The 27228-nt window shown below is 57.3% G+C and overlaps 1 protein-coding gene across 1 annotated transcript; it reads left to right on the top strand.

The window, feature by feature from the left end:
• The first annotated feature begins 332 nt into the window (after window positions 1-332).
• AHDC1 (AT-hook DNA binding motif containing 1) lies at window positions 333-16463 on the top strand. Its single transcript, XM_028155226.2, has 4 exons — window positions 333-360; window positions 495-532; window positions 927-5825; window positions 16404-16463. The coding sequence occupies exon 3, from the start codon at window positions 1001-1003 to the stop codon at window positions 5780-5782; it is 4782 nt and encodes a 1593-aa protein (XP_028011027.2). The 5' UTR covers window positions 333-360; window positions 495-532; window positions 927-1000; the 3' UTR covers window positions 5783-5825; window positions 16404-16463.
• Window positions 16464-27228: the final 10765 nt, after the last annotated feature.

Below are 27228 nucleotides of genomic sequence, written 5' to 3'. Positions count from 1 at the left end.
TGATTATCTGATGTTTTGTCTACCCAGTCCTTGTGCAAAGTAGGCACTCCATAAATACTATGAATGAATGATGGTACGTCATCTCTGAGCCTCCATTTCTTCATCTGCAAAAATGGGGTTATTAAATAGCCCCTGCCTCGCAGGATTGGTGTGAAGAATTAAATGAAATGATGCCTGGACAGCTTCCAGCCCAGGGCCTGGCACGCAGTAGGTGCTCACTAAACCTGAGCTGCGATGGTCCTTTCCAGGCGCTGCCCACACCCCGAGGCCTGGGCTCAGGCCGAAGTTGTTCCGCAGCACCCCCAGCTGACAGCCAGCAGCTAGCAGAGCCCCCAGGCACGGGGGCCCTCTCTGTTTCAGGTCAGCCGGGTGTGTGCACTGGAGGGAGCTGCGGGGGGATGTGGAGGAGCCTGGGCCGGTGGGCAGGTGGGCAGTGATGGGGCTGTGGCCACCAGACCATTCAGCTCTCCTGTTGCCTGTCTTGTTGCCCACAGATATCTCCAGTGTGACAGCCCAGGCGGCAGAGCCGAGGGTGAGTGGCTGGGGTTCCCCTGGAACCCTGGGAATGGGGACGAGAAGGAGGGAGGCCTTGCCCTTGATAGGACTTCCTGGCCCTCCGGCAGGGGCCTAGCCCTCTTCTTCAGTTTGATCTGGAGTGGTTGCCCTGCCCTGCTGTTCTTCCCTATCAGAGGCAGGTATCCTGCACACATAGCCAGGATCTAGAAGGGGGTGAGCTGTTACTAAGTGGAACTGGGGCTTGTGAGGGGTTCAGGGTGCATGTGGTGGTTTGGGAAAAGCTGGGGGTCAACAAGCAGATTGACTTGGGGAGGGGACTTCAGAGAGGACGCAGAGGTTCCCTGGGGATATGGGAAGCTGAGAGGCCCTGAGTATTCAGTGAGGGACCTCCTGCCTGTCCTGCCCACTAGGTCCTGGTCCCGGCTTCTCGCACCCTCATGTCAGCCCCGGCCCCGCCTGGCGGCCCTCGGAGGACAAGGTCAGGATGCGTGTGAAGCCCCAGGGCCTGGTGGTGACTTCCAGTGCCGTGTGCAGCTCTCCTGACTACCTCCGGGAGCCCAAGTACTACCCCAGCGGCCCCCCTACCCCCCGCCCCTTGCTTCCCACCCGGCCCCCCGCCAGCCCACCTGACAAGGCCTTCGCCCACACCTTCTCCGAGAACCCACACCCACCCCCACGCCGGGACCCTAGCACCCGGCGCCCACCAGTCCTTGCCAAGGGGGACAGTCTGCTGCCCCCTCGGGCCGCTCGTCCAGTCTCACAGGCCCACTGCCCCACACCTGCTGGAGACGGCAGCAGCTCCCAACGTCACTGGGACAACGGGCGGGTGAACCTGCGTCCAGTGGTGCAGCTGATTGACATCATGAAGGACCTGACCCGGCTCTCCCAGGACCTGCAGCACAGCGGTGTGCACCTGGACTGCGGTGGGCTCCGGCTCAGCCGCCCGCCCGCCCCACCCCCTGGTGACCTTCAGTATAGCTTCTTCTCCTCCCCGAGTCTGGCCAATAGCATCCGCAGCCCAGAGGAGCGGGCTACCCCCCACGCCAAGTCTGAGCGGCCCAGTCACCCCCTCTATGAGCCTGAGCCTGAGCCTAGAGACAGTCCTCAGCCCAGTCAAGGCCACAGTCCCGGAGCCACGGCCGCGGCCACTGGCCTGCCCCCAGAACCTGAGCCGGACGGCCCCGATTACTCCGAACTCGCTGATGCCGACATCCTTAACGAGCTGGCCTCCCTCACTTGCCCCGAGGCCCAGCTGCTGGAGGCCCAGGCCCTTGAGCCACCATCGCCTGAGCCAGAGCCTCAGCTCCTGGACCCCCAGCCCCGCTTCCTGGACCCACAGGCACTAGAACCGCTTGGGGAAGCTTTGGAGCTGCCGCCCTTGCAACCTCTTGCTGACCCTCTGGGGCTGCCAAGCCTGTCTCTGCAGGCCCTGGACACCCTGCCCGACTCCCTGGAGTCACAGCTGCTTGACCCTCAGGGACTTGACCCCCTGCCCAAATTGCTTGACGTCCCCGGCCGTCGTCTGGAGCCCCAGCAGCCCCTAGGGCCCTGCCCGCTGGCCGAGCCCTTGCACCTGGACTTATGCTCACCCCATGGTCCCCCTGGGGCCGAGGGACTCCCCAAGTACGCCTTGCGGCGCACTGATAGGCCAAAGATTCTGTGTCGCCGGCGGAAAGCTGGTCGGGGGCGCAAGGCAGACGCGGGACCTGAGGGCCGCCTGCTGCCCCTGCCCATGCCCACAGGGATGGCGGCCGCCCTGGCTGAGCCTCCCCCACCACCGCCTCCACCGCCTCCTGCCCTGCCAGGCCCAGGCCCAGAGCTGGAGCCGGAATCGTCCCAGAACCCAATGATTCCTACCCGCAAAAGCAAGTGCCGGGGCGTGCGCCGCATGGTGGTGAAGATGGCCAAGATCCCCGTGTCGCTGGGGCGGCGGAACAAGACCACGTACAAGGTGTCCTCCCTGAGCAGCAGCCTGAGCGTGGAGGGCAAAGAGCTGGGCCTGCGTGTGTCGGCAGAGCCCACCCCGCTGCTGAAGATGAAGAACAACGGGCGGAACGTGGTGGTGGTCTTCCCCCCCGGCGAGATGCCCATCATCCTCAAACGGAAGCGTGGCCGCCCTCCCAAGAACCTGCTGCTGGGCCCCGGCAAGCCCAAGGAGCCCGCCGTGGTGGCGGCGGAAGCGGCCACTGTGGCGGCGGCCGCCATGGCCGTGCCCGAGGTGAAGAAGCGGCGGCGGCGGAAGCAGAAGCTGGCGTCCCCCCAGCCGTCCTACGCGGCAGACGCCAATGACAGCAAGGCCGAGTACTCCGACGTCCTGGCCAAGCTGGCCTTCCTGAACCGCCAGAGCCAGTGTGCCGGCCGCTGCTCGCCGCCCCGCTGCTGGACCCCCAGCGAGCCCGAGTCCGTGCACCAGGCACCCGACACCCAGAGCATCTCCCACTTCCTGCATCGCGTGCAGGGCTTCCGGCGGCGCGGCGGCAAGGCGGGTGGTTTCGGTGGCCGGGGTGGGAGCCATGCGGCCAAGGCAGCCCGGTGCTCCTTCAGTGACTTCTTCGAGGGCATCGGCAAGAAAAAGAAGGTGGTGGCAGTGGCAGCTGCCGGGGTGGGGGGCCCCGGCCTCACCGAGTTGGGCCATCCCCGCAAACGGGGCCGTGGGGAGGTGGATGCCCTAACTGGGAAGCCCAAACGCAAGAGGCGGTCCCGGAAGAATGGGACTCTGTTCCCAGAGCAGGTGCCCAGTGGCCCCGGCTTTGGGGAGGCGGGCGCCGAGTGGGCCGGGGACAAGGGTGGTGGCTGGGCCCTTCACCATGGGCACCCAGGTGGGCAAGCTGGCCGGAACTGTGGGTTCCAGGGGACTGAGGCCCGGGCCTTTGCCTCCACCGGGCTGGAGAGTGGGGCCTCAGGCCGCGGCAGCTACTATAGCACGGGCACGCCTGCGGGCCAGAACGAGCTCAGCCAGGAGCGCCAAAACCTCTTCACTGGCTATTTTCGCTCCCTGCTCGACTCGGATGACTCCTCCGACCTCTTGGACTTTGCCCTTTCCGCCTCACGCCCTGGCCCCGAGTCCCGGAAGACATCGGGCACCTATGCAGGGCCCCCAACCAGCGCCCTGCCTGCCCAGCGGGGCCTGGCCACATTCCCCAGCCGGGGAGCCAAGGCCAGCCCGGTGGCGGTGGGCAGCGGTGGGCCTGGCGCGGACCCCTCCTTCCAGCCTGTCCTGCCCGCTCGCCAGACCTTCCCACCAGGCCGGGCAGGGAGCTACGGGATAACCCCCGCCACGTCCGATTGCCGGGCAGCCGAGACCTTTCCGAAACTGGCTCCTCCGCCTTCCGCTGTGGCCCGCTCCCCCACCACCCACCCGCCGGCCAACACCTACACCCCCCAGTACGGTGGCTATGGGGCCGGACAGAGTGTATTCGCCCCAGCAAAGCCCTTTACGGGCCAAGACTGTGCTAACAGCAAGGACTGCAGCTTTGCCTACGGCAGCGGCAACAGCCTGCCCGCCTCGCCCAGCAGTGCCCACAGCGCTGGCTATGCCCCACCGCCTACCGGTGGCCCCTGCCTGCCACCCAGCAAGGCCTCCTTCTTCAACAGCTCCGAGGGGGCTGCCTTCTCTGGCTCAGCCCCCACACCCCTGCGCTGTGACAGCCGCGCCAGCACGGTCTCGCCTGGCGGCTACATGGTGCCCAAGGGCACCACCGCCTCTGCCGCCTCCTCCTCCTCCTCCTCCTTCCAGCCCTCACCCGAGAACTGTCGGCAGTTTGTGGGGGCTTCTCAGTGGCCTTTCCGGCAGGGCTATGGAGGCCTGGACTGGGCCTCGGAGGCCTTCAGTCAGCTCTACAATCCCGGTTTCGACTGCCACGTCAGCGAGCCCAACGTGATCCTGGACATCTCCAACTACACGCCACAGAAGGTGAAGCAGCAGACCGCCATGTCCGAGACCTTCTCCGAGTCGTCCTCCGACAGCACCCAGTTCAATCAGCCCGTCGGGGGCGGCTTTAGGCGTGCCAACAGCGAGGCCTCGAGCAGCGAGGGCCAGTCCAGCCTGTCCAGCCTGGAGAAGCTCATGATGGACTGGAACGAGGCATCGTCTGCCCCCGGTTACAACTGGAACCAGAGTGTCCTCTTCCAGAGCAGCTCTAAGCCAGGCCGTGGACGGCGGAAGAAGGTCGACCTGTTCGAGGCCTCACATCTGGGCTTCCCATCGTCCGCCTCAGCCACTGCCTCAGGCTACCCGTCCAAACGGAGCACAGGGCCCCGGCAGCCACGGGGCGGACGGGGCGGCGGGGCCTGCTCAGCGAAGAAGGAGCGGGGCGGCGCAGCAGCCAAAGCCAAGTTCATCCCCAAGCCACAGCCCGTCAACCCGCTGTTCCAGGACAGCCCAGACCTCGGCCTGGACTACTACAGTGGGGACAGCAGCATGTCACCCCTGCCCTCCCAGTCCAGGGCCTTTGGTGTGGGCGAGCGAGACCCCTGTGACTTCATGGGGCCTTACTCCATGAACCCCTCCACACCATCTGACGGCACCTTTGGCCAAGGCTTCCACTGCGACTCGCCCAGCCTGGGTGCCCCCGAGCTGGATGGCAAGCATTTCCCGCCGCTGGCCCACCCGCCCACGGTGTTCGATGCCGGCCTGCAGAAGGCGTACTCACCCACCTGCTCGCCCACGCTGGGCTTCAAGGAAGAGCTGCGGCCGCCGCCCACAAAGCTGGCTGCCTGTGAGCCCCTCAAGCATGGGCTCCAGGGGGCCAGCCTAAGCCATGCGGCTGCAGCCCAGGCCCACCTGAGCTGCCGGGACCTGCCACTGGGCCAACCCCACTACGACTCCCCCAGCTGCAAGGGCACGGCATATTGGTACCCGCCAGGCTCAGCTGCACGCAGCCCACCCTATGAAGGCAAGGTGGGCACAGGGCTGCTCGCTGACTTCCTGGGCAGGACGGAGGCTGCGTGCCTCAGTGCCCCACACCTGGCTAGCCCGCCAGCCACACCCAAGGCCGACAAGGAGCCCCTGGAGATGGGCCGGCCACCTGGTCCACCCCGTGGCCCTGCTGCAGCCGCTGCTGGCTATGGCTGCCCGCTCCTTAGTGACTTGACCCTGTCCCCTGTGCCAAGGGACTCACTGTTGCCCCTGCAGGATACCACCTACAGGTATCCAGGCTTTATGCCACAGGCACATCCCGGCCTGGGTGGGGGCCCCAAGAGCGGCTTCCTGGGGCCCATGGCGGAACCTCACCCCGAGGACACATTCACCGTCACCTCCCTGTAGTGCCAACTGAAGTGCCGACTGGACCTCGAGGTTTTGTTCCTGGGTGAGTCTGGGGATGTGGGTGCAGTGGGAAGAGGCCTGGGGGATGGGGGCGGAGATGAGGACATTAGAAGCTGGCCAAGGAGAAGAGGTAGGGTGATGAGCAGGAAGAATTTAAGGACAAGGTTGGGGGCCTGGACACAAGGAGCTGGGATCCAGTACCGAGTCCAGGGTTCGATTTTGGGAACAGTCTTATGGAAACGGGTTGCTTGGGCGCAGAACCCAGCACGGGACTTGGATGTTACTGACATGGCAGGAGAACCGTAGGCGATAGTCTCACCTAGATTGGTTCATCAGGGTATTTCCTTCCTTCGGGCGAGAGCCCCGACGGGCACATTTGCGTCCCAGGAAACAGTCACCACTTGACCTCACGTAAGGGAGGGCGTTTGAATGGCTCTGAGAAGACGGGGGGCAGGTTGTATAATTGTCTGCCAGGGCCCGTCCAAGGTACCGACCCTGACTTGCTCCTTCGTTTGCCTAGGAGCTTCCCTTAGTCTCAGAGGCAGTCTGGCGAGGGCCAGGCTAAAGGTGCAGCCAGGATGTCGGGTCACACACTCTCTAAGGGCTTTATAGAATGGCCCGGAGTGTCCTTTCCTGGTCCCCCATGGTCCCCCCAAAGGCCTGAAGTAGGCTCCCTGTGGTCGGACATGTGAGACAGGGACCCAGAAGGGGAGGAGGGGTGCTGGGATCCTGCTGAGCCTGTGTCAGTGGGTCATCCCCGGGCAGGCTGTTTCCTGCCTAGAAAAAGCCAGTCCCTTTCCTGAAGCCACATGCTTTTCCAAGACCTCAGTTACAGATTGCTAGATATTTAGATGTCTTTATCAGGCACGGTGACCTCAGTAGTTAGAGTCACAGTTTTATGGTCTCAAGATTTTATGTTTTAGGGAAGGAAAATAAAGGAGGGAAAATGTTCCCAAAATGGTAAAAGGGGAGAAGGTTGGAGAAATCATTTTCTTGATGAACAGCCTGCTCCAGAAATACAGGCACAACTGGCCCATCAGATCCCACTTTTTGAACAACTGACGTGTCACAGAACTGGCTCAGGTGTGGTGGCGGTGGAGTGGGCTGGGGGCCGGTCTGAGCCCCTCACTCTTCACCTCTGCTGCCACTGCGGCCTCCTGGGAGCGTCTCTTCCTTGAGAAAGAATAGCAGGGCTCCTGGAAAGCCCCGTCCCTGATCTGGGGAGGCCATTCCAGGCCAGGGTGACTCAGGGTCCTGAAGTCATGTCAGTGGAAACTTATTCCACCCTCCCTGCCTGATCCAGCTCCCTTGGTGCCTGAAGGTGGCAAAGGGCAGCATGTGGGAGGCAGGAGGCCTAGAGAGGACCATTCCCCAACTGGCCGTCAACTTGCTGTATGCCCTTGACCAAGCTTTTATCCCCCCGCCCCCCCACACACACACACTCTGGCCTCTGTTTCCCCATCTGTTCAAGGAAATTTACTTTGATAATCTCTTGGGCCCTTGCAACTCTGCATGGCATAGACAATGGTTCAAACGTATTGGGGTGGCGGGCAGCTTATTTTTCCTCCTAATGAAGCCAGGCCGAGATTAAAATGGCCTTCCATTCCCTGTGCGTCTTATTGCAAGCAATAGAGCCACAGATCTGAAGCCGGCCTGGGGGAAGCTGCTTAGGGTTTAAAATGTCAAACCCTTGATCCTTCTCACTGGAGGGGAGATGTATCATGGATAATCAGAAATGTGAAATCATCCAAAAGCCATTCCTCCCAGGCTCTGGGTGGGAAAATAAATAGGTGTGGGGGCTGGGTGTTTGGGCAGGTCACAGCTCACTGAGATACATAATGGAGCCACCAGTGAGGCCTGAGCACAGGAGGAACTGGGACACCATCCAGCCCCACATTCTGGCCCTGCTCCCTGCTCAGAGCTAGGAGTTGACAGCACTGTCCTCAAACCAATGCATCCAGTCATTCCAAAGACATCTGTCCAGCGCGCACGACGTGCCAGGCATGGGGACACCACAGTGAACACGAATGAGATCTTGGTCCTCGGGGCGGGGGGGGCGGGGGGCTTCCAGTTTAGAGGGGAAGACAGTAAACAGAATGGTGCAAAACATTTGGGAAATGCCGCTGTAAGGAGGTCTGCAAAGAGACGAAAAGCTAGGAGGCCGTGAGACTGCTGCGAGCTGACCAGATCCCGGATCTGATGCTTCAAGGATGGAGTGGGAAGAGCATTCTGGGCAGAGGGAACAGCAGCGGGTAAAGCGCTGAGGCAGGAAGGAGATCAGCTTTGAAGACGGTAGCGCTGAGTGAGGGGGCGAGGCAGGCAAAGCCAGAATCATGCCGGGCATAGGAAGGAGTTTGAACTGTATTTCAAGACAAGTAGGGACCCACTCAGGTGAGCCCTCAGCTGGGACGGGCCGAGGGTCTCAGTGGAGCAGGGCAAGTGGTGAAGGAGGGAGGCCAGGCAGGCACTGCAGATGGCTCTGACCAAGGCCATGGCAGAGCTGGCTCCCTTTGTCTGAGACGGCACACCAGTTCCCTCTCCTCAGGCAGCCTTCCAGGGCCAGGCACTGACTAAAATCATTGTGGGGACGAGGAAGGTGTGGGGTCCAGGGAAGTAGGATGGTGAGGAAGAAGAGTTAGCAGGGGCAGTGTCACTGTCAACAGGACTTCAGCAGAGAGGACAGTGCCAGGCTCATTCACCCACAAACTGAGCACTCGGTGACGGGCACGGGAGAAGCCGTCCTTCAGCTGAGCCACATCTTGAGCCCCTCCATGCCCATCCCAGTGCCAGACGTGGGGAGACAAAGCAGCCATGACCTCTGTTCTCAGAGGCCAGCGTCCACCCCAGGGAGCTAGAACACGTACACAAGGAACCTGAACACACCGGGTGGAAAGTGGCAGGTGCCGAGAGGCAGGGAGCCACAAAGCTTGTGCTCCGGGAAGGTGGGTGTTGAGGTCAGAAGTCATCTCTCTGCCCCTTTGGTGGGAAAAGGGACACATTCCGTGCTGGGCTCTTTGTACAGCACGACTTGACTAACCTTTCCCAGCAGCCTGGGAGGTGAGTCCCCACCCTCAGTCAGGGAGTTGAGGAAAACAGGTGCAGCTGTGGACTTTGCCCCGGGGATCCACAGTTAGTAAGTGGTGGAGCCAGCATTTGAACCCAGTTCTGTCATCACCCCCACCCCATATCCCTCTCCACCCCACACCCCTGACTCCCCACCCACAGAATGACAGATTGGTTGGATGTTCCCTGCAGCTGTTCCCGGGCCTGACATTTTAAATGGATGTTGAGGTTCTGTGGAAGAAGCTGCATTTTAGCTCGACCTTGAAGAGTAGGCAAGATTTGGACACTGGAGAATGGGGGAGGGGCATTCCAGGCAGAGGGAACTGTGGGCCAGGGCAGATCACATCCCAATGGGAACTAGAAGAGGAGAGCTCAGAGGAGCCAGAGTATAGAATGTGGGACCAGACCGGTCTGGGAGCTGAGCTAATGGGACAGAGTAAAAGGGGTGGGGGTCGCGGGCACCTGGGCCCTTACAGACAGCTTCTCTAGTCCCTTAGATGGAAAGCAAAGCCAGACAGGCTGGCTCCTTGTTGGGCCCTCCCGTACCCTGGGAAGAGGGTGGGAGGGTAGGAAGGGCCCTCCAAGGTGTTCAGGAATCTCGAGTCCCCCTCCCTCCCTACTCCCTCTCAGGCCTGGATCTGAGTCCAAGAGAAATGTCACAGGTCTTCCAAGGTGACGCCAGCTGGGGCCTGACCAGGGCAGGAAGCAGTCTCCAAGGCCACCATCCAGCCAGGGTCAGCAGGCATGCCCGGACCTGGGCCAGGCCCTGGCTGCTCTGGGCTTTGTCTCTTCGTGTCTTGAAACCTCAAGAGGTCACTTGATCTTGCCTCTGGCTCTGAGCAAGAAGAGGCCCTCACGTCAGGGGTCAGCCAGCCCTGCCCTGCCTCTTCTGGGCTCCTCTTCTCAATCCCTGAGGCCATCCTCCCTCCAATCCTATCTCTTGCCTCTCCCGCAGCCATTTTCAGGCCAGGCCTTCTTGTTCTGAGCCCTCATTTCCTGGAAATCTAATCTCTCCATGAACATGCCCTCTCACGCTCCTTCTCTCCCACATCCCTGTGGCCCTGGAAGAAGAACCCAAGGAAGCAAAGCCCTGAAACGGGGTCGGGGTTGGGGGTGGGGGGTGGGGGGGTGGAAGAGCACGCCTGTGGGCACAGACAGGCCTCTGTGCAGAATCTGATTCCATCTCAAACCAGCCAAGTGACCTGGTGAGTCACGTCACCTTGCTGCATCTCGTCTGAGAATTAAATGAGATTACCCGTGAAGCACTTAGCCGAGTCCCTGGCACAGGAAGCACGTAATCAGTGGCTGGTAAAAGGGGGGATAAAATCCTCCTCGCCACCTGAATCCCGGGGCCTCTGATCCAATCTGTGTGAGTCACACACCCCTGACCTTTTCCTGCTTGCTCAGGACGCTGTAGCCAGGCCTCCTTCACCTGCTCAGCCTGATTCCCTCCGAGGAGGGACCTGGTATCTAGCGAGTGTGGATGTGGGGCTTTTGGTGGGAGACGAAATGCTACCTGGGTCTTTGCCTTAGCAACTCAGTTCTCCCTGGGGAGCCAGAGAGACAAGGTAAGTCACAGGTCTCACCCCAAGGGACCCGAAGCCAAATGCACGTCAGGACCCAGGTCAGCTAGAAGCCCCGCCCACGCACGTATCCACACCAGTCCTCTCTCTCGGTGCAGAGAATCTGAAAAAGATTTCCTGTGACTTTGTAACAGGTCATGGTTTTTCCCCTGGCAGATTGGCCACCTTTGTCACCACAACTGCTGCCGTAGTGCCCTCTGTTTATGCTGGAGGGCAGGAGGAAGTGGATTAATTCTGTATCCAACGCACATGAACCAGACACCTTTCTGGGCCACGCATTGCAGCTAGTGCTGAAGGTACCACTGAACGAGACGAGCAGTGCCCTGCCCTCATGGAGTTTGCAGCCTATAAATAGGTGTTTATTCAAAGCCTCCGTGTGGGCATCCCTCTCCAGGGAAGGGAATGGAACACTCCCACCAGAAATGCCAGGGACCACTTGTGAACCATGAGCAGGGTGTGGGCAGTGCGGGCTTCCTGGAGGCAGGAAATGGGCCTTGCACAAATTTGAGACTTGGGAAGCGGGAACGCCAGCTCAGCCGCCTGGGCAGAGCACCGGCACCTTCCGGGTCTCTGCCCAACGTCTGTCCCCCCACCCTAGTCCAGTCCCTCCGCTGCTGCCACCAGAGTGCTTTGTTCATCCGTGCCTGGTGTCTGGAGCCCCCCAAAATTTACTGAACGATTTGATTAAGACATGTGCTCCTATGACTTCATTGCTTAACACCTTCAAAAGCTTTTTTTTTCTTTTTATTGATTTTAGAGGAGGGAGGGCGGGAGAAACATGAATGTGAGAGAGAAACATGGTCGGTTGCCTCCCTCACGTGCCCTGACTGGGGATCGAACCCACCACCTTTTGGTGCATGGAACGATACTCCAACCAACTGAGCCACACAGGCCAGGGTGCCTCCTCCCCTCTCCGGCCTCCTTCCCTACAAAATAAAGCCCAACTTCCTAGCTTGGTATTCCCGGTATTCAAGGCTTCTTTTGTGACCCGACCCCGACCTCCTCCTCACACGCGCTCCCTTTCCAGCTTTGGACTGGACTCAGGAGTGGGGGGCAGGGCGCCTTCCCCAGCGTGCCCTGGGCCTTTGCTCTGGCTGTTCTCTGGCCTGGGCTGCCCTCTCCTACCCACCATCCATCTCCCACCTGTCAGCTCCTATCTCTCACTCAGACATCACCTCCTCCAAGAAGCGTTCCAGGATCCTTCCCAGGCCCAATTCATCTCCGAACCTTTCTGCATCCGTGACAGCCCTTCCTGGGAATGTCCTCCCCACGCCATCAGCTTCTTTGGGCCAGTTACTCATGTCAGTGCGCTGTCCCCATCTCCCTCCCCAGGATCTCATCATGCCTGAGACATCTCAGGGTCAGGGTTTGGGTTTTTGTTTTGTTTTGTTTTTTTTTCCCTTGAGTCAAAGAACAGTATGTAGACGAGGGAGAATTGTGAGAGGAAAGGGTAAGTGTTGGGGAACGGGTAGAAGATGATTTCTCTCAGCTTCTGTTTATCAGGTACGCTCCCAAAAGTGGGGCAGGGCTAACTGGGCTTTCGGAGAGCTCCAAGTACAACCCACCCAGGCAAGGATGCCCCACATGGCAGCGTCAGGAAGGGCCCTCGGGGATCGCACGGTTCCACTTTCTTGTCCTTTCTTTAGCCTCCATCCACTTCAGCTGCATCCCAACACATACCCATTGGCATCCCCTGTCTTTACACAGGCGTCTGTCGGGAGACAGGAGAGGGTGAGGAGAAGCCTCCTCCCCGCACCTGTAAGAAGTGCGAGACTCCCGAGAGGTGGGAGATGGGCACGAGGCCACACAGCTTGGTGGGCGGCCATGGGTGTGAGACCTGTTTGGCCCTATAGCATCCCTGTACGCCCAGCAGTGGAGGGAGTGGGAGACCCCTATGGAGGGAGTGAGTGGGAAAGCTAGAGTTTAAGAAGCACCTCTCTGGTGGACACAGGTTGTTTTATTTATTTATGTTTCGTTAATCATCACCTGAGGATATTTCTCCCATTGATTTTTAGAGAGACTGGGAAGGAGGGAGGGAGAGGGAGAGAGAAAGAGAAACATCAATGTGAGAGAGACACATTGATTGGTTGCCTCCCACACACACCTCAATTGGGGCCAGGGATTGAACCTGCAATCCAGGTCCCTTTGACCAGGAATTGAACCCATGACCCTTCTGTGCGTGGGATGATGCTCTAACCATTGACAAACACTAGCCAGGGCTGGACTCTGATTTTTTTTAAACTTCCCTGGAGTGGGGAGGGGAGCTCCCCCCCCCCCCCCAACACACACAGCCTGCCCATTCCCAGTTGGAAGCCCCGCCCTCCTCGGATCTCTCTCTCTCTCTCTTTCTCTCTCTCTCTCTCTCTCTCTCTCTCTCTCTCTCTCTCAGGTGTGACCAGTGTCCTCTCCACATTGGAGGGGCTTGCTGGCCTGACTTGGCCTGAAAGTGTCCGACGGGCGGATTAGCCTTTGGGCGGCTGTGGCTTGCCTCTGGCCACTTGTCTCTGGAGCCCTTTCCCCGCGCCTGGAGCTCTCCCATTGCCTGTCCAATCCCCTATTTTACGGAGCAGCTGAAGGCCAGAGAGGGAAAGCGCTTTTCCCAGGTTGCACAGCAAGTCGGTTCCGTTCCATGGACTCTCTGGCCTTCTGCTCCGCTGCCCTGTTTGATGTTGAGGCCCCTTCTGGAGGGCAGTGCCTAGATGGTGGGGGTAGATCTTAGCCGTGGCCTGCAGTCAGTGGGTGGGAATATATGTCTGCTGGTTGCTAATGAACACGGGGTGTGTGCTCCTTTAGTGGGGAGACAAGCTGATTTGTACATGATCTGCAGCACTTTGAGTCCCTGCCCAGTGCCAGCCCCCACTGACAGGCAGAGACCATTTAATGCCCTGACGCCTCGGACAGTAAAACTGCTAGAGCACAGGACCCCGTGGCATGTGACTGTAGTCCTTCATCACGGAGGCTCTAAAAGGTTAAGTCTCATGAACAATGGCTGGTGCCCTGGGGCGCTAGGCACATGCTGGTGTTGGGGATACAGAGGTACCACACAGTCTGCCCTGGAGGAGCAGGGAAGGCAGTGACAAGTGCACTGGTCGCTATGGTAACGGGGTGGTCCGAGGCAGCACCCAGGAGGGGTGCGGGACCTGAGCTGGACCTTGACGTGCTGATCAGGCTGAGACCCGTCTTCGCTATCTTCGCTGTCGTCCAGTCAGCACACACTCTTGACCCCGGCATGTACGGGGCTCTGTGCTCAGCAGTGAGGAGAAGAGCCACAGTGCCTCCTGCCAAGGCTGGGCTAGGCCCCCCTCTGTGCCCCCTGAGCCCCCCCAGGGCTTCCCTTGGCACAGCCCTCATCTCCCTGCATTGTAATTTCCTGGTTTGGGGTCTGCTTTGCTTCCTTCTCTGCTCCGTGAGCCCCCAAGGGCAGGGACGAGCAGTCTTGTTCTCTGCTTTGTCTCCAGTGCCCAGCCCTGGGCCCCCTGGCATGTCAGCCTTGGTTCCATTTTGTGGAGAATTGAACCTGGTGAGGTCAGGGCTCTACATAGCCACAGCGTCCTCCATCCTCCCCTGGTCAGGAGCCTCTGGATTCGATTCCCCCTCCCCCACCATCCCCCAGATTCTGGCCAAGTCCTGAAAGCTGGGGAGGGCGGTGGGAGGAGGAAGGTGAGACAGGATGGCTTAGCAGAGGGTGAGAAAGCCTCCCTGCTGCCTGGCCACCGGCACCATGGGAATGGTTCTGGCAGGAGCTGCCTGCTGGGCTGAGATCACCATGGAGACCCGGCTTGGAGAGGGTCACTGGCAGTGGCTAAGGGCTGGAGGGGGTGGGGGTGACAGGGATTTGTGAGGAGGCTCCCAGCCTGCCCTGGGGCCCTTCAGGGGAGCAGGAGAGGCTGGGGTTTGTTAGAATCCACTTGCTAAGTGGGTTGGAGCAGCCCATTGTAAGTCTCCCCCTCACTTGTCTCCCCAACACATTATACCCATCACCCCAACAGGAGGTTCCTGAGCTTAGCAGCTGTTTTTAAACTGCAGAGAACTGTCCTGCAGATCGGTGCCTCCAGCCCTTCAGCTGCACCTTTCCCCCACATCTGCCGGTCCTGCCTCATGGACACCCTGCTTATCTCTGCAGCTGCTCCTGCTTATCACCCTGCCTGTGGCCAACTGGCCTCCATCCCACTGCACCCCTTGCCCCAAGAGTCGCTTTTCCACCAATCCCCCCAGTCGCAATATAGCTGTCACCCTACCTGGCATACCTCTTACCCCTGCGGCTAATGGGCCATCCTCCCCTCCGCTGCAGGGGACCTGACAGCTTAACAAAGATGGGTTTCCTCAAGCAACGTTCCCCACCCTCCCCCTCCCATCTCTGTTTGCCACCTGGGCCGAGGCACCTCGGTGGGGTGCTGCTCCCACCTTTCGGGAACCCTCCTGGGTCCTCTGGCCTTGGGGGTGTACTGGCAAGTCCAGCCTCAGGACAAAAGTCTTCCCCGGGGCTGACTGCCCAGCAGACAACAGCCGAGGCTGAGCAGAATTTAAATGTGGCCTGTTGGGAAGGGAAGCCAAGAAGAGGACAAGGGAGGAAAGGCTTTCTGTGGCTGCTGGTTCCTGCAGGGTGGGGGCTGGTGGGCTGGCTGGCTGAGGAGTCTTCGAAGGTGTTTTTAACACCCTCACCTGCCCCTGAATTCTGGTGGGGCGGCCGCTCACCGAGTGTGGGAGATGTGAATGTCAGGGCTCGGAGGGGACAGAACTCGGAAAGGGTCAGGCTAATGACTGGGAGTCTTGAGAATGACCGAGCCCATCCCTGTCCCTCTGGGCACCTTCCTGCTCATCCCAGCAAAGCTGGGGTCAGGGTAGGGAGTCAGTACCCCAGGGCCCTCCTAGGGAAAGGGGCCCTCCAGCCCTCCGGTGTCTGGGGACTGTGGGGACTGGGACTTGGGAGTTTCTGAGCTTCGGGAAGGCAGGAGGTGCAGCCAAACACAGATGGTATTGTGTTGGGCAATTTCTTTATTCCTTTATTCAGACAGACTTCCTCCTCACCTCACCTCTCTAAGGAACAGAATGGCATTGGTGGGGGCTGGGAAGAGGGTTAGATTTAGAAGAAATTAAAGCTGCAGTTCACACCTGTGCCGTGCTAAGGCCCCATCTTCTCCGTTATGTCATTCCTCAGAACAGCCTCGGTTGGAAGAATTACTAAACTCGTCGTCGCATGAGGAAACCCAGCCTCGGAGAGCCTAGCTGGCCCAGGCCCCAGGAAGGGAATAACAGCTAGTAATTAGTGTCATTCATTATGCATTTATGTACCAGGCTTAATCTGCCTTGAACCACCAGATCCTCCCAACCAACCTATGGAATAGTTCTGTTGTCCCCTTTTTACAGATGAGTAAACTGAGGCTCACAGACGATTCACCAACTTGCCCAAGGTCATAGAGCTATTAATGGTGGTGCTAGCGTTTGAACTTAGCTGGGTCTGGTTCTAGAGTTCAAGTTCTTTTTTAAAAATATATTTGTATTCATTTCAGAGAGGAAGGGAGAGGTTGAAAGAGAGAGAGGAACATCAATGATGAGAGAGAATTATTGATTGCTGCCTCCTGCACGCCCCATATTGGGATCGAGCCTGCAACCCGGGCATGTGCCCTGACTGGGAATTGAACCATGACCTCCTGGTTCACAAGTTGACGCTCAACCCCTGAGCCATGCCAGCCAGGCTAGAGTTCAAGTCCAACCACTTACCCAGCACATCCTTTACCCTCAATGGAGTAGGCCTTGGACCACACATGGTTTTACAGATGGGGAAACTGAGCTCAGAGAAAGCCAGAAGCAGCCCAGAGTTTCATGGGGAACTGTTGGGAGAAGGAACAATGGGGTTAGCTTCTCCCAGAGTCCTGGTAGGAACTAGGTGGGGTCCCACACTTAACCTCCCTGTTCTCAGAGCTCAGTGTCTGCCTGCCGCTGACTTCTGCCTCTTCTCTTATGTTTCTTTGCAGCTTTCAGAAAATCAACGCCAAGACCCCTCCCAGCGTCCACATCATCCTCTGGCAGGAGCGCTTGCCCCTCTGCCTCCCGCCCCCCCCCCCACCTGCACCCCCTGCAGCCCCATCTCCTCCAACCCCCCCCTGCCCATCTCCTCCACGCAGAAGCCCAAGGTGAGCCCTTTCTGCACAAAACCAGCAATTGTAAATACTTTTTAAAAATGTACAAAACTTAAAAAACAAAACAGTTTTAGAAAAAGACAAAAAAAAAAAAGAGAGCGAGAGCGAGAGAGCGAGCGCGTGCAAGAGGTTGCAAGCGGGGCCTCGAGGTGTCCAGAGCCCCTGCAAGTATGCACTGAGAAATTTATCTACAGGTCGTTTGACAAAAATGAACAATATCCTATTTATTGTATATACTGTTTTATTATAAATCGTGGATTGTATATTGCATTCTGTAAACCTGCTGTGGTCCCGTGGTGTGCAAATTCGCATGGTGGGGGGGAGGGAAAGAACCTCTTGCGGGAGCTTTTTTTTTTTCTTTCTTATTTTTCACTCTTTTGGGTTTTCTCTTCTGTTGTTGTTGTTGTTTTCTGTTGGCAGGACACACCCAAAGATCCAAGTTTGTATTAAAAAGAAATGAAAAAAAAGCAAAAAAAAAAACAACAAAAACACACACACACCTTGTGTCTTGTGAAAGGGGCGGGTGGGGGAGTGAGGGCGGGATGGAAGGGGCAGGCCTGGGTTTTGTCACCAGCCACTGGGTCACCAGGGAAGTTGAAATACTGCCCTGTGGTCCCTCCCTCTTCATTTTCCCTTTTGCCTGAGATCTGAGTCACCTTCACATCTGGACCCACTACCCCAATTCCTCCCCAGGCCCTGGGTCTCCCTGCCTCTGGCTCCCCAGTCTGCCCCCTAGCACTTCTGTCCCCTGGTCTGTTCATTCTGTCCCGGGGGCAGGGATTCTGCCTCTAAGCTCCTCGTTTTGCCCTAGGTCTTGGGTCTCCCCTCACTCTCAGACCCCTCTTTTGTCCCAAGTCCCAGCTCTCCCTTTCTCTGGGCCCTTTGTCACGTCCCCCGGTCTCCCCTGCCCCTGGACCGCCATCCTTTTCAAAGTGCAGGGATGCCTGCCTCTAGGACCCCTGTTCCCCCAAGTCCTAGTTCCCTCTCTGAGTCAAGGTTCTGATCTCCCCTCCTTCTAGAGCCCCGCATGTACTCTAGGCCCAGGTCCTGTGTTTCCCCAGCCTCTGGGCCACACAGTTCTGTTCTGGTTCAGGGACACTTGTCTGAGACACTCCTTCCTTCCTAAGCCCAAGAACCCTTGTGAGGTACCCCCTTTCCCCACAAGGACCGGAGCACCCCTGTTTGTCTCCCGTTTGCCCCAGGCCCTGGGTCTCCTCTGTCTCCAGGCCCTCATTTTGCTCCAATACACCTCCATCTGCCCCTGCGAACTGCCGGGAGTGACTAAGCCAGTAGCCCCAATGTTTCTTTCTCTGCTTTCTCTTTTCCATCCCGAGCCCCAAATGCTGGGTCTGGGTTCCCTCGCAGCTTTTGTAAACGCTGGAAATGCAAAGACAACTCTTAATCCCGAGCCGGTTTCTGGTGGACCTGGAAGAACTGAGCTGTTTCCCACTCCCCTGACCTTGGGAAACTCTTGGCTGCTCGACTAAACAATGCCCACGTTAAGCTGCCCGGTCTTTAGCAGGCAGCTTTTCCTATCGGTCCGTTGTACGTTAAAGCTCTGTCCAATGTGGCTTCTCTGCGGCCCTCCCTGCTGAAGCTCAGGGAGACCCCAAGGGCCAGCTCCCCGCGGCCTCCCTTCCCTGACCCAACCAGCAAGATCCAGGCCTGGGGAGAGTCAAAGAAGCCCAAGGTGAGCCCTTTCTGCACAAAACCAGCAATTGCAAACACTTTTTAAAAATGTACGAAATTTAAAAGCAAAACACAGACCCCCCACCTTGTGGGCACCCCTGTCTGAAGGAGAAGGCCAGAGGATTCAGATAGGGGCCGGTAACAGAACTGCAGCGTCTGTGCTGGATGTGACGGCTCATCCACCCACGGAGGCCCCTCCACGAATCCCCGAGGCCGCACCCTCCTGCGTGGTGAGAGCAAAGGCATCAACACTGTGCTTCAGGCCGACAATCCAGAGAGATTGGAAGTGGGGGCAGGGAGCAGTAAGACGGGGTGAGGCTGGGGAGAGGGGCTTTGTTCCTGGAAGAGGAAAGAGCACGTGCAAAGGCCTGGAGGTGTGAGAGGGTGGCAGGGGGCGGAAGTCACACATAGTTAGGTCTGTTTGGAGTAGACACTGTGTGGGGAGGGGAGAGAGCTTTGCCAAGACCACTCGGGCCGGGCCGGGAGGAGGCTGGTTGGAGGGGGTGGGTGGCATTGCAGGAACCAGTGGGGGAGGCCGGAGAAGCTTGTTTTCAGCCCCAGGAATCGCCTGCAGGGAAAAAATGTTCTGCGGTTGCTGAGGAAGCAGAAGAGACTTGGAGAGGCTGTCCAGGTGGGGCAGGCTGGGCAGAGGCAGTGCCCAGTGGGGGACTGAGCAGAGGCAGTGCCCAGTGGGGGACTGAGGGCTCCACTTGGGATTGGTCTAGAGATGGGGAGGAAGGCCAGGGAAGGGTAGCTACCACAGAATGAGAGTGGGGATAGGGAGGGGGGGGCCTAAGAAGGAAATGGGAGTTCAGGGAGGTGATTATAGCCCAGCAAGGGGGCTCATTAATTTGAGAGCTTAACTTGAGGGGATTAACTACAAAGAGAGGGGTGTCCTGGCCAGTGTGCTCAGTGGTTAGAGCACCCGCCCGCACACCGAAGGGCCATGGTTGTGGGTTCGGTTCCTGGTCAAGGGCATGTACCTGGGTTGCAGGTTTGATCCCCAGCTCCAGTCGGGGTGTGTTGGGGAGGCAACCAATTGATGTGTCTCACATTGATGTTTCTCCCTCCCCCTCCCTCCTTTCCACTCTAAAAACATCAATGGAAAAAAGAGCCTCGGGTGAGGATTCTTTAAAAAAAGAGGGGCAACCCGAGAGGGATGGGAACTCGGAGAAGAGCTTATAGCTTTCGGGATGGAAGGCAGGCTTGGTAAGGAAAACGGGTTCCCTGAAAGGAGGGGTCAGCGAGAGAATGGGGGAGGGCAGGGTTCTGTAGCTTAGCAAGGGGTAAGGAGAGCCAAGATGTATTTTGGAGAACAGACTCCAGAGGCCAAGGGCCCAGCCTTTGGGGTTTAAGGTTCTCTGTGCCCTTGGGCCCTGGGGCCTTGGGGGAAAGGACAACAGAGACCCTGCCCAGGCTGGTGGGGGAGGATGAGTAGCACCCTGTTTATTTTACTTTTTATCCTCACACGAGGATATGTTTTTATTTATTTGAGAGAGAGAGACAGAGAGAGAGAGAAACATCTCTATTGCCTCCCATACTCACCGCAACTGGGGATCGAACCCACAGCCTGGTTATGCACCCTGACTGGGAATCGAACCAACAACCTTTCGGTGACAGGACCATGCTCTAACCAACCTAGACAACCGGCCAGGGCACGGCACTCTGATCTGTTCTCACCACAGTCTCCACGGTCCATACCTGAGCCCAGAATATATCAAGGCCACCTAGCCCCTAGATATTTGGATTTTACCACCATTTATTAAATACTTCCTAGAGGTGTTTATTCCTCAAAACGATCGTTGAAGTAGAGAGAGATACCTCACTTACAAATGAAAAGGCAGCTGCAGAGACGTGGAGTGACTTGTCCAAGATTACATGGGAAGTGGCAGAAGTAGGTTGGCCTGGAATCTGACTGAGCCCTTGCCTTTTCATAACAGTTTAAAGGGGGGAAAAACCCTGCTCATAAAATTCATCCAAAAAAATGATTTGTTCTATAATAAAATTTTAAATTATACAAATAAAAATCAGAAATAATTATAACACTATGCTCCAGATACTGTTCTAAACATTTAACATATATATGTGTGTGTGTGGATATATATATATATATATATATATATATATATATATATATAAACTCATTCCATTTTCACAACAATTCTACGAGGCTTTTTATTGTAACGATTATTATCACCATTTTACAGATAGAGAGGTCATTTACAAAGACCACTCAGTAAACAGTGACACCAGGGTTCAAATGCTAGACTGTGGAAGTCTGCTTCACTTCACCATTAAAATCTACTTCACTGCCATTCCCGGTAATAACCCCCGTGTCAACATTTCTGAGTCCATTCATCTAGATCGGTGGTTCCCAATCTAGGGATTCTGAGATTATGCTCTAGGGTGGGGCCTGGGCATTGGAATTTATTAAAGCTCCCCCAGGTGGGCCCTAGCCAGTTTGGCTCAGTGGAAAGAGCACCAAACTGTGAACCAAAGGGTCCCCGGGTTCGATTCAATCAGGGCACATGCCCGGGGTTGCAGGCTCCTCCCTAGCCCAGGCCCTGGTCAGAGCACGTGCAGGAGGCAACCAATCGATGTTTTCTCTCACATGGATATTTCTCTCTTTCTCTCTCCCACCCTCTCTAAAAGTCAATGGGGGGAAAAATATCCTCGAGTGAGGATTAAAAAATATAAATAAATTAAAGCTCCCCAGGTGGTTCTGTGCAGCCACAGTTGAGAACCTCTAATCTAGGCGTTGTGCTGTTTGCACACAAGCAGGCACCTGTGTGCACACACCTATATTTAAGGTGTCCTAGGTGTGCATCAGATGCCTTCTTGTGTGTACACTATGGGATGCATTCATGTTTTTCACTGAGTGGCTGTAAATTACTATGGATTCTCTGAATGACTGTTAGACACTATACACACATGTATTTAACAAATAGTTCTTAAGCACCTACAAGATTCCAGGTGTGTCCCAGGCACTTGAGGCTACAACAGTGAACAAGAGACCGGGCCTTTGAGTATAGCCTGATGGAACTGACCAGTTTGGGCCTCTGCTTTCCCTGTGGATGGCAGAGGTTTGGAACTCCTCGCAGACTGCTGAGGGGTGAATGGGAGAGCTTAGGAAGGTCGGTCTTGTGGTGCAGCTGTGTACATGGTGGATCTTCTGGCCGTACGTGCAGATGTGTTTGAGACAGGGAGACCCAGGGCGTGTTTCTGGGTTTGAATGAGTGTGGTTGACTGTGTGGCATGTGTGCATGATCTGGGCCTGAGAAAATATGGGCAACTGTGGTGGGGGTGGGGAGAGGGAGTAAGGGAGGGCTGTGAGGAAGGTGGTCACTAGCCCAGAACAGCACACAGATGGTGGCACATGCACACACACACACACACACACACACACACACACACGGCCAGCTGCTGCAAGGAGGAGGTGGGGTTCCAGTCCCAGGGCCAGGAGAACTCTGCTTTGGGTAAGTGGAGGAGGAGGCATGGCCAGGGCTGGAAACTCTGGAGTGGGAGGAAGGGAGGGAAAGAGACAGAGGAGGCCCGGGCCCCACATCTTGGGCTCTGGCCTGTTTCCGCAGTTCTGACTTGGTGCTCTGGGTCTCTGTGAGCCTGGGCCGCCCTCTGTCTGATGTCCGCCTCTGTTTCTCTCTCCTGGGTCTTGGACTATAAGGCTGGTCACATGACTCTAGGTCACCACGTCTCCAGCCTACTTGGCTCTCTGTATTCCCCCTCCAAGTCTCTCTGTCTCTGTCTCCAGGTCTCCTCTGTATCCTTGTCCTTTCTTGTCCTTGCCAGGTGGGGGGAGGGCCCAGTGCTCAGGGAGCAGGTGTCGGCTTGCTCAGGCAGCAGGGAGTGAAGCTGAGGAGGGCACAGAGCCAGCAGCCCCTGGACACAGCCACACCCCAGGACACACACTCAGGGCACTCACAGGAACACAACGACGTGGGGAGATGGGTTCTCAGGGACTCACCGGGAATACACAGACAGATAGGCATTGCCACATGCAGCTGTGCCCAGAAGCACACAAGGATGCAGAGTGTCACAGAAGATACCAAGGGATCACGCGCACACACACACACACACGCACACACACACACGAAGACATACTCCTCCAGGTACAGGCGCCCCTGGGCATACATCCAGAGGAAACCCAGGGCCATGGGCATGCAAACAGAAGCACACACCTTTGTACAGGCACAAAGGTTAGCAAAGTTACCCCATGGCAGTCATACTCAGACACACACGATCAGGAAGGAAGAGGCAAAAACATGAGCACAGGCAGGCAAACACCCTCAAGGACACTAGAGACAGACAGGCACAACAGGCACACCGAGGAACACACCCCGGCATGGGGCACGGGCTGAACCTCTACAGTACCCGCCACCCCGCTCCCCGCCCCTAGAGGCTCCCTCCGGAGCACCTGGGGACACGCCCATCGGCCACGGGGGCGGGCGCAGCGAGGCCCGGGCGCACCTGGAGCCCCCAGCTCGCCCGCGGGTTCCCCGAGTGTGCGTGCCCGCTGGTGCGTGTCGCCACCTGTGGGAGGAGAGGTGCGCACTGCGCCTGGGGCGGCCCGGATGCGAGGCGCGGGGGAGCGGTTGCCATGGCGAGGGGAGCGTGGCCGCATACTAATGGGGCGGCCAGGGGTGCTGCCTCCCTGCCGCCTGACTGCCGCCTCCTCCTGCTTCCTCCAGCTCCTCCGAAGTCACCCCGGCCCGCTGCTGGTCCCGCGCACCCCACTCAAAGAGCCTGAGCCCCATGCCGGGGGCTTGGGGGCGATCGGGAGGCCCTTGGCTGCAGGACCCTCGCCTCCCCCGCTCCCCACAGAGAAGGCCCAGGCCAGGCGGGGCTGAGGGCCTGGGGCGCTGCGGGGCTACCCTGCCTGGACGCGGGCACCGCAGGGCGTGCAGCTGGGAGCGCAGGTGCTGCTTTGGAAGTGGGGGTGGCTATCCTGGGAGGGGGAACTAAAGGGGACACTTAACCCTTCTCTTCCCTGGGCTAGGCTGGGGTGGGGCAGGGGACTTGACCAATCACTAACAGGACCCTCATGCCTCTCCTTCCAGCTGCTTCCAGCATCTCTCCAGTTCTGCCTTGACCTTCGGGGGGCGGGGGGGGGGGGGCATCAGCTACCATCGCTCCAGTTCTGTTCTAGTGTGATTGGAGAAGTGGTGGTGAGGAGCCGTGCCCTGAGGACTGAGGGGAGGGGGGCACCTCCCCATACCTTGATCCCAATCCCAGAGCCCCGTTTTCACCGCGGCCTTGACCCCTCCTGCCCCCTCAGCCCCACTGTTTTAATTGGCATGGAGGGGTATGGCGGTACCCTGAGGTGGGGGGAGCCAGCAGAGGGTTTGCAGGTACAGGCAGTGGGAGGGGGGCCTAATGGGGGGGAGCCAGGCGGTTGCCTAGCAACCCCACAGCTGTCTGTTGACCTAGAAGAAGCTGCGCAGTCTTGACACAGCTGGTGTTTACATGTAACTGAGGCTCTGGCTTAGCGCTTGCTTGGAGGAAAGCTGAGGCAGGGCCCTGGTGGCAACCTGGCCCCGGACCCAGCTGTGGCGGGCTCCGTGCCTGCCCGCCCTCTGCTTCAGCTCCCACCTCAGGTCCAGCCAGAGAGAGCGGGAGGGCAGAGCTCAGAGCTGGAGACGTTGTGCTGGGGAAAGTTGATGCACAGACACACACAGACACAGCCTGAGGCCTTCAGCACAGGAATGGCGGGAGACTAAGCAAGGGCTGGGGGAGAGGGATGCCCAGCTTGTGCACAGATTTCAACCCACACAGAACACCAGCGTTCACAGGGACACAGGGACACACAGACCCACAAAAATCAAACTGACTCAGGCACACACACGCACAGGCGCAGAGATGCCTACTGACACGATGATATTCAGGCAGAGAGATACACAAACACAGTAATCGAGTGACTGAAAGCCCAGCACAGACTTCCCCACAGAGATGTCTTGATGCAAAGGACAAACGCACTGACCGTCTGATAGAGACACCCACTCCAACACACGGACACACAGAAACACCGTGTGTGAATGCCAGCACCTCTCACATGAGCACGGTCCAATCCAGCTAGAGTTTGCAGGTCTGCATTATGAAAGGGAGAAACCCAGACCCACACATGGAATCACCTACACGCACACAGAAAAACACTCAATGCCTCCAACGTCTATTGATTGCCTGTAATGCTCAAGGCAGGCAGCTGCTGACACCACTGCCATAGGCAGAGACACGCCCAGGAGCCCAACATGTGAAGAGGTCCCTGAAAGACCACAGGCCCCGACATGTCACACCACACCCACACACATACCCGTAACAAACACATGCCTGCCCAGGGTGTGGGCAGAGCTGAGACGTCTCCCTACCCACAAGCTCTGAGCAGCAGCAGATGTGCCTTGGGGTCAGTGAGCACTAGTGGCCGCTGGACCAGCGCCAGATGAGCCCATACAGCCTGGGCTGCACCCCTGACCCTCAGCTCTAGGGAGGAAGTAGCGCCAACTCTTTCCCTGGGAGTCCCCAGACTGAGTGGAAAGATACAGCCCGTCCCCCGGAGCCCCCATCTGAGGCTCTGTCCTCCAGAGCCCCTGGACTGACAGAAGAGGCCCGGCCCAGATGAGCTCCAGTCTGACGGAGGCCATCTCTCCCTCCCAGGCAGCTCTGGACACCACAGACAGACACACATGTTAGCATGTGGCAGCTCCTGGGGGGTTCTCGCGGGCTTCCTGACAGAGGAGAACCTGGGGCCCGGCTTTGGAGCCCAAAAGGAAAGGGGGGAGGGAGTGTGCTGAGAAGGGCCTCTTTCTCTTCACCCCACACCCTGCCCCTCATCCAGCAGTTCCTCCTCCCCCCAGGGCCCAAGGGGCCTGCTGGGGCCCCATCAGCCCAAGCAGTGAGCAGGAGGAGGAGAAGGGATATTTTTAGCTTCTCTGCCACTGACATTTCACAGCAGGCGACCTGGGGTGAAGCTGAGTGAGTGCTGAAGGCTGGGAGAAGCCGACAGCGCCTTCCCGCCCCCATGCACCGTGCACATGCACACACAACTGTGCACGCACACAGCCGCGTCCCCCAGTACTCCCAAGGCTCACACAGTGGCACAGCTTTAGGTACACAGTCACAAGCCTGGAGACACACATGCACCTTTGCTTAAATTTGGTCACATGCCACTCACTTATGCCTAAAACACCCCACACCGGGCCCTAGCCGGTTTGGCTCAGTGGATAAACATCGGCTTGTGGACTGAAGGGTCTGGGGTTCGATTCCTGTCAAGGGCACATGCCTAGGTTGCAGGCTTGATCCCCAGTAGGGGGCGTGCAGGAGGCTGCAGATCAACGATTCTCTCTCATCATTAATGCCTCAATCTCTCCCTCTCCCTTCCTCTCTGAAATCAATAAAAATATTTATAAAAAACAAACACCTCACACACCTGGACACAAAATACATCTATTCACATACCCAGATACATGCACACACACTATATATATATATATCACATACATATATATATCTCACACTTCCCACACCTAGCCATGCATGTACACACTCATTCATCATTCATTCAAAAAATGTGATTCAGTGTCTACTGTGTGTTGACACTATTCTAAATACTAAGGATACCGTGAACACAATAGACAAAAATTCCACCCCGTTTAGAGTTTACATTCTGGCAGGGGAAGTTTGACAAAAAACAAAAAATAAACAAAGAACTACACATATAAGCCAATCCCCCAAAATATACAACCACATGTTTAAACAGTTCTCTGACATTCACTGCCCCACAAATACATACAGTTGCACACATAACCCATAGTCAAGACTCATACAAACAACTTCACTATGTACCTCAAAAAAATCACAGATGTGTGTACACAGCAGTACACATATGAATTGCACGCTTCACATATATTCATGCAGTCCAAACACATGATACACACATAAATTCAACCACACACACACACTGTACATAACTATACAATTAACCTACCTACAGACACAGCATACAGCCTCCAGGTTCATGCACTCCACACACACATGCACACAACCTTTCCCTCAGTAAAATTTCTCTCTCTGCCTGTTACAGTCACACACACATACACACATTCCTACAATTTCCCCCCTCACCCTGTGAAATCCAAACCTGTTCACAGGTGTACACACAGAGTCCTAGCACACTCACAACTTGGACATATACACCCAACTCCCATGTTCCAAAGAGGCCACATACCCTAATTCAATGTATGCCCAGGTTCACACCCACCCTCCTCGTACAGCCCCTCCCTCCTATCTCAGTAGGTGAGTGTGGTCACTGCACGCCATACAAGCACCCAGAATGCTGTCCCCAAGAATTCAACCCGGCTGCCCCTGGCTTTACGGGTTGAGTCCAGGCCATAGAGAAACCCTGGGGTCCTTATCCCAGTCCCCAAGGGGCAGGACTCCCTCTGAGCTCAGACTTATGTCCCTGGTGCCCAGGCTGGAGGTGGACACAAAGGAGAATCTATGCTTCCTAGATCAGCCCCCAGCCCTCAGCCCCCTCCCTTCACTCTTCTCCCCTCCTCCCTCCCTCCCTCCTTGAGTTCCTTTCCTCCAATTCCTCCCTCTCCCCATCCCACCCCCACCTCCCCAGTAACACTTGGCCAAGAACCAAACTCTCCTCTTCCAGGTTCTGCTGCCCTAGAGGGTACTGGAACCTTGTGACAAACAGATGGACTAACAAGCGAACAGGTCACTTGGGACAAATATATATATATATATATACATCCTGAAGACCTGGGAGGGAGAACGTGCTAGATGAGCAGATGAGCCACGGGAAGAAGAGGACTGACTGGCCCATGCAGCATGCCCGGCAGACACAACTGGGAGAAGCCCTGGGTTCCAGTCCTGCCTCTGCTGTGCTACCCAGAGCAGCTGCTGCCCCTCTCTGGGTCTCTCTTCCGCTCTGTGCAAAGAGGGAGTTGCAGTC

This window comes from Eptesicus fuscus, chromosome 9 (assembly GCF_027574615.1).
Source record: "Eptesicus fuscus isolate TK198812 chromosome 9, DD_ASM_mEF_20220401, whole genome shotgun sequence".
Classification (NCBI taxonomy): Eukaryota; Metazoa; Chordata; class Mammalia; order Chiroptera; family Vespertilionidae; genus Eptesicus; species Eptesicus fuscus.
The sequence above is the reverse complement of the archived record's forward strand: the minus strand, read 5'-3'. Positions and strand labels throughout refer to the sequence as shown.